The sequence below is a fragment of the Bos mutus genome, chromosome 17, assembly GCF_027580195.1.
Source record: "Bos mutus isolate GX-2022 chromosome 17, NWIPB_WYAK_1.1, whole genome shotgun sequence".
Taxonomy (NCBI): Eukaryota; Metazoa; Chordata; class Mammalia; order Artiodactyla; family Bovidae; genus Bos; species Bos mutus.
This window is the reverse complement of record NC_091633.1, coordinates 19,958,301-19,965,003: the sequence shown is the minus strand read 5'-3', so window position 1 is coordinate 19,965,003 and position 6,703 is coordinate 19,958,301. Positions and strand designations below refer to the sequence as shown.

The 6,703-nt window shown below is 50.9% G+C and overlaps 1 protein-coding gene across 1 annotated transcript in view; it reads left to right on the top strand.

Annotated features, from left to right (window-relative positions):
- Positions 1–228: 228 nt before the first annotated feature.
- The window catches only part of VPS37B (VPS37B subunit of ESCRT-I), a 31,469-nt gene continuing 24,994 nt past the window's right edge, over positions 229–6,703 (top strand). The window contains exon 1 of the mRNA XM_070386264.1: positions 229–414. Within this exon, the coding sequence (XP_070242365.1) occupies positions 304–414 (111 nt within the window). The 5' untranslated portion in view covers positions 229–303. The remainder of the gene's footprint in view (positions 415–6,703) is intronic.

Genomic DNA, 6,703 nt, shown 5'->3' with positions numbered 1-6,703 from the left:
TGTCATGCTGCAGTGACATCATTACCGCTGACCACTGCGTCCCAAGCCTGTCTCCAGGTCCTTTCCCTTAGAAGCCCCCATCCTTCCCAGAGACAACCCCAGCCCCTAACACTCTCTCTGCCAAGAGCCCACACTGCGACGTCATGTCCTCCCGCCCGCGAGGCGATGACGTCAGGGCCCACGGCTGGCGTCACGTGCCCCCCCGCTGGGGGCGGGCCTTGAGGGCGGCGCTTCCGGTCCGTGGAGCCTGGCGGCCAGAGCTGCGGCGGCGGCGGCGACGGCGGCGGCGGCCGAGACGGGACGATGGCGGGCGGTGTGAGCGAAGCTCGGTTCGCCGGGTTGTCGCTGGTGCAGCTCAACGAGCTGTTGGAGGACGAGGGGCAGCTGACAGAGATGGTGCAGAAGATGGAGGAGGTGAGCCGAGCGGCAGTTCAAAGCGGCGGTGGCGGGGCCTCGAGGGGCGCGCGGGGCCGGGGGCCCGCGGCGGGCTGGAGGTGGCCCGAGGCGGAGACGGTCGCGGTGCTTCATGTTGGGTTGAGGAGACTGGGACGAGAAACTGGGGAGGGGGGCTTGAGGTGGGGTTGGGGATGAGGGGACCGAGGCTGGGGCGGAGCTGGGAAAAGCTCTTGGGTGGGACAGAGCTTGCGGGGGCTGGAGGGGTCCTGAGGCGGAGTGGAACGCGGATTAGGGAGCCTGGAAGGGGCATTCGGGATCGTGGAGGGCTGTGGCCGAGTTTGGGGAGGCGAGGAGGGAATTGAGGGACCGAAACTGGGTTGGAATGGGTCGAGGGGACGGTAATCGAGGATTGGGGATGCCTGAGACGGGACTGAGGGGGCGGAAGGTTAGGTCTGGGCAGGGGTTGGTGTTGAGAGAAGGGTTGACGGGTACAGGGAAATAATTACTGGAATCTGAGGATAGGCTTTGAGGGGCTGAGTGGATTAGCTAGATAGGAATCTTAGGAAAGGATCGGGGGTTCCAAGATGGATTTGGGGGCAGTGTCTAGCTAAATCTGAGAGGTGGTTCTGAGATGGGCCTTAGGGGTGGGCAGGCGTCTCCAAGGCTGGGAGACACGGGGCAGCGGACTTACCTAGGTTAAGATCTGATTTGGCCGTTTATCTGAGGGATCCTTAGGGTCAGAGGGCCTGTTCTGGGTCTGACTTCATTTGGAAGGCGTCTTAACCAGTGTTGTCCCGGGGGCTCACCTCCGGTCTTGTGGATTGGCAGGATGCCATGCCCCGCTACGTAGAAGAAGGGAATGTGGTAATTCTAGCATGGTGGCTCTGCCCCACAGTGTCCTTCCTAGCTGGGGCCAAGGAGGATCCCTGAAGTTGTTTTTTAGGAGATAAACTGGAGGTCAGGGGCTGACAGCCCACCCCAACCTCTGATAGTAGACAGGCTGCCTGGTCTCTGCAAGGTGTGCCCCCTGCTGTTTCTGGAGATCTCCCTCCATCCCTTGTAGCAGGGTTTGTTCTCAGGGGTAACTGACTTCGCTCCTGGTGTGCTTTCTTCTGTCCTTCTCCCCCAGCCCTTTTGAACTCTTTCCCCGAAAGTCCAGCCCTGTGAATCTGGGTCCTCTCCAGGCTGGTAGACCCAGGCCCAGCCAGCTCTCCCCAGCCCACCTCCTGCTTTTGCTCCTTTGTCTCTGAAGTCTGAGCCTTCCCACGCCTACAGGGCCAAGCTTCTCACCCAGAAGCTTGTGTGGGGGCTTTTGGCTTGCTTTCTGCAAAGGGATTGACTGTTCAGCACTGAGCCAGCCCCCTTAAAAGGGGGCTTAGTATGGAGGTTGCACATTCAAAATCACTGGAAAACCCTCAACAGATCATTGTCCGGAGCTACAGAGAGGCCACTGTAGTAAGATGGTATCAGTCTTTCCATTAATCCACCCCTTGTATTCACAGGCTTTGTAACTTGGCACATATAACATTGCTCTGAGATGCAATTCACCCCATTTATGGTCTCCATGTGGCGCTTTCCTTTTAAGAGAAGAATAAGTGACAAAATCCATCTTTCTTGACTGAATGAGAGTTTCATGTCTCCAAAGAAAGAAAATCTTTGCTTAGTTAACTCTGCTTGTCAGTTGCCGGGAGACCTTTTGTTGACTGCCTGCAGGCATCTTTCTAGTTTAATAATAAAATGATAGGTATGTATTTCTAATGTGTAACACTGCCTACAAGTTAATTTTATTATATGTGACTCCCCAGTTTCAGGACAGAGTACTGTAGTTATATTAGTAGAACATTAATAGAAGTAAAGTGCCTTTTAGTGGAGGGAAGATTGTGGAGTCAAGTCAGTCTGCTGACTCAGGCTGTTAGGACAGCTTTACCTGTTCCTCTATCTGAGACACACCGTAAGTTACTATTTAAAGGGAGAGGCAGATTAATCTAGCAGGGTTTTTTTTTGTTTTTGTTTTTTTAGTACAGGTGCTCTTCATGCCAGAGTACCTCATACAAATACTGAGGACCAACCTCTCTTGATTAGGCCACGTGATTAAGTTAAATTACTCAGCAGAGGTTTGTTCTTCAGGGTATAGTGCTTTTATTAAAACAAGGAAATTGAACGTGAAAACCAGACTGCCTTAGCCAGGCAGCTCACCCAGCCATGGTGACCCTTCGAAAGTCCTGTTGCCCTGGACGTGTGTGGTGGGTTTCTGAGGGAAGGGCTGTGATGTGAACAACCAGCATTCTGGCCCTGGCAGTTTCACTCAGCTGCTGATGTTGCGTGTTGGTTTATTTGGGGGTGGCTGTGAGACAGAAGGAAATATTTGTGAAATAGCTTTGACCAGATGGCATGTTTATGATCTGGTGTTAAAGAACATTCGGGCTCTGGAATTATACATTCCGGGCCAGGCCTGGCCACTGCCCAGCTGTGTGACTGCAGGCAGGTCACCTCACCTCTGTGAGCCGCCACTGGGGAAGGGTATGTGGGAAAGAAAATGTACTTCCTAGTTTTATTTTTGGCCGCGCTGGGTCTTGGTTTACACATGTGGGTTTTCTCTAGTTGTGGTGAGCGGGGCTATTCCACTTGCAGTGATTGGACTTCTCGTTGCAGAGAAGCTGCCCACGTGCTTCTCTCATGGGGCACAGACTTTAGGGCACTCGGGCTTCAGTAGTTATGGCACAGGGGCTCAGCTGCCCTGTGGCCTGTGGGATCTTTCGGGACCAGGGATCGAACTTGTATCCCCTGCATTGATGAGACAGATTCTTAACCACTGGACCACCAGGAAAGTTCAATGAAAATACTTCTCAGAGTTGACTTGGGGATTATATTAGAGAGTGCGTGTTAGGTGCTTGTGTGAGTGCTTAGTCATGTCCAGTTCTTTGAGACCCCATGAACTGTAACCCACCAGTCTCCTCTGTTCATGGAATTTTCCAGGCAGGAATACTGGAGTGGGTTGCCATTTCCTTCTCCAGGGTTAGGTCCTTAACATGGTACATATTAATGGTGTTCAAGAAAGAGTAATTGCAGGAGTAATTTGTAGTTCTCTTTTTGGAACAGTTACTGACAATCATGCATATAAGGTCATCCCAACCACATAATGGGGTCTTATTTCAAGAATCTAAAGTAGATTTTTATTTGTTATTAGCCTAAATTTTTTTTTTAGCTTTCTGTGGTTAGTGATTGTCTCAGTAGCTCTAGAATGAGACAGTAAATAGAACAGGACTTTCAGGCGGAGATCTCTTACCCTAAACTGAGGCCTTTTTTTTTTTTTTTTTTTAATTGGCAGAAGGAAGTGTTTTAAATTGTAGAGTAAGGCTTCTTCAAGCCTGAGGGGCTATTTTGTGGCGACTGCAAAGTGTGGCTAGGTTTTGAAGGCATTCACTGTTAGGTTTAAATAAGCTGTGTATTGTGCTTCACTTACATTGTTTTAATTGTGGCTTCTGAGCTGTAGTCCAGCTGGAAACTAGAGTCAAAAGTGTTGGAGCGGCACACATCCTCATTTTCCCTGCCCGTGGGTTTCTCTTTTCCTGTTCCTCTTGTCTGCATGCAGTTCTCTAAAATGTGGTGTGTCCCTACTGATGGGCAGCTCTTTCCTTTTGCTCTGGGCTGATATTTCTTATGCACACGTTTTTATTTTTATGTCAAGTTATTTTTACTTGGCGGTGGAATGCGCCTTTGTCTGTCTGTCCACATTAACCCCATTGGACTTGCAGGGCACTCCCTTAAAAGGAACCATCGCTCAGGGAATTAGGCAGCTAAACCGGACCTCTTGGGTCATTCTTCCCAGTGTGCTTTCTGAGGAAATGCTGACGAGTTGGTGTTAGCTGAGGATTCACTAAGAATTCAAACTCAGGAACTCTGCTCCTGTGGCAGGTGAAACTGCCCACATGCAAAAACTGAGGATCTGAGAAACAGTTCTGTGGAAACTCAAGAGCCTGGTCTGGAAGAAGCTGTTTCCCTAAGGCGTGTTCTGGGGTGGTTTGTGTGGGGCTGCGAAGCTACTGCATGAATCATAATGGCTCTTTGAAGCGTACGGACCAGGGACTGCTTCCTCAAACAAGCTCTGAACGCTGGTGGGACTGGTTTTTAGAGGCTGAGATGTGAAACCCTTTTGAGTGGCTACTACTGGAGTATGTTTCTATTCCTGTCAGCCAGTCATTAATATATATAAAGGCGGCAACTTTTATGTTTAAATCTTCTCTTCCATGGACCTATGACTTTAACTCTTGAGTAAAACATTACTGTGTCCCAGAATATTTTCTGGAATCCAATATTGGCTGACTCTTTCTTTTTCAAAGAAGGCATCTGGATTTCGTGGAAAGACTATAGCTGTGACTTTGGTGACTTACTTCATTGTTTTCCAGCTCAGTGCGTCCCCTGGAAAGTGAGGACAGTGACCGTGCCTGCCTCTTAGGGTTCTTGTGAGGCTAAGTGGCATCGCAGGTGAAGCTGGTGGAGGGTGGCTCCCTTTCTTTGACGAGATTTTCAGAATTGTTTAGGCTGGCTTACGTGAAATCCGATCCCTTATTTTACTTAATTGCTGTCTACTTCCTCTGTATTGATTAAAAGCGCAGTGGGGGCGGCACAGCACAGAGCCGGCTTTTGTTACTGGCGATGTGACCTTTGGCAAACATTCAGTCTTTCCAGTTGCGGTTTCCTCGTTGAAAATAAAGGGGACAATAACAGCAAGCGCCTCCATAGGGTTGCAGGTGGGCTAAATCAGAAAAGTTGTTGGGATACTTATCATGGTACCTGGCACAGAGTGAACACTGAGTAGACTGTTGTTATCGGCTGTTATTGCTAAAACTAAAAGGCATAATGTCCTGGCTGCCATTTCAAGCCGATTCCGTGTCTGGTCCACGTCTGTGCAGCACCCACCTGTGAGGCAGTGTAAAGGGTAGAAACATGAATAGCGTATAATCGCTGTATTATAACTTAGGGGAGAGATTCAGTGCACAGACATCCACAGCACCAGAGAGAATGGGAGGTGGGGGGCTTCGGATTGGGGAGATGAGACAGATGATGGTGTGGCCGCACAGCAAACTCACGCAGTTGGCGGGCGAGTGCGCCCTGGAAAGTGGTGGCAGCAGCCAGTCTTATGTTGCGTGTGCTGTTTTAGTCGGAAAGTCGTGTCTGACTCTTGGTGAGCCCGTGGGGTGTAGCCCACCAGGCTCCTCTGTCCATGGGATTTCCCGGGTAAGAATAGTGGAGTGGGTTGCCGTTTTCTTTTCCAGGGGATCTTCCCAGCCCAGGCATCAAACCCACATCCCCTGCATTGGCAAACTGGTTCTTCATCACCCAGCCGCCAGGAAAGGCCCATGTTGTGTATATTTTACCACAGTCGTTTATTTTCTTTAGAGGAAGAATAAGAGAAAGGCCACACATGAATTGTAAATAACATTGAATGTTAGATGAAGAGGGGCTTTCTGGCTAGGTTAGGTTCCTACTGCAAGAGATGGACTTTGATAGGCCGGCAAGCTTTAAGAAAATAAATGATGAAATACAGTAATTCCTGTAAGGGTGTGGAATGACACAAGGAACATCTGTGTACCTGCCAGCAGCTTAGGAAGAAAACGCGACCGAGCCAGAGCAAACCCTGTGCTCCATCCCGAGTGTGATTGCCACCCCCACCCCCCTCCCAGGGAGCCACTGTCTTGAATTAGGTATTTATTTCTCTAAATTGTATATTGACAGAAGTGGGGGCTCAGGAAGGCGGCTGAGCCCGGGCACCGAGCAGGAAAGCTCAGGGCAGGTTTCATGACTCGTGAGTTACCAGGTCAGGTTTGCTCGTGTGAAGGGAAGTGACAAGAAAGAAAGCTGACGAGGCCGAGAGCCCGGGCAGGAGCTGCGTGGCAACTCACTTGGTAGCACTGAGTTTCCGTGACTCTGGAGCGGGGCCGCGGTGTGATCGGAGGAGCGCCGCAGGAAGGCCATGCTGGCCGCAGTGTGGGCTGGGTTGGCGTGGGGGGTTCCGGAAGACCAGGCGAGAAGAGCTTAGGATTCGAGCCAGAGTTCTGGGGGGGGGAGATGCAGACCAGCTGGCTGAGCCCCTTCCTACTTCCCACCCTCGTGGAGCTGTACCCCGCTCCGCTGCCCACTGAGGGGCCCATCAGCTTTGCCTTCCAAACGCTCTTCCCGCTCAGTCACAGACACACGGCCCCTTAGCCTCTTTTGTGCCTCCTTGGTGGCACTTGACACACATTTTGTAAGTCCTTTGCTTCCCTGTGTCCCTGCCTGGCCCCGGGGTTCCATTCTTTGTGTCCCG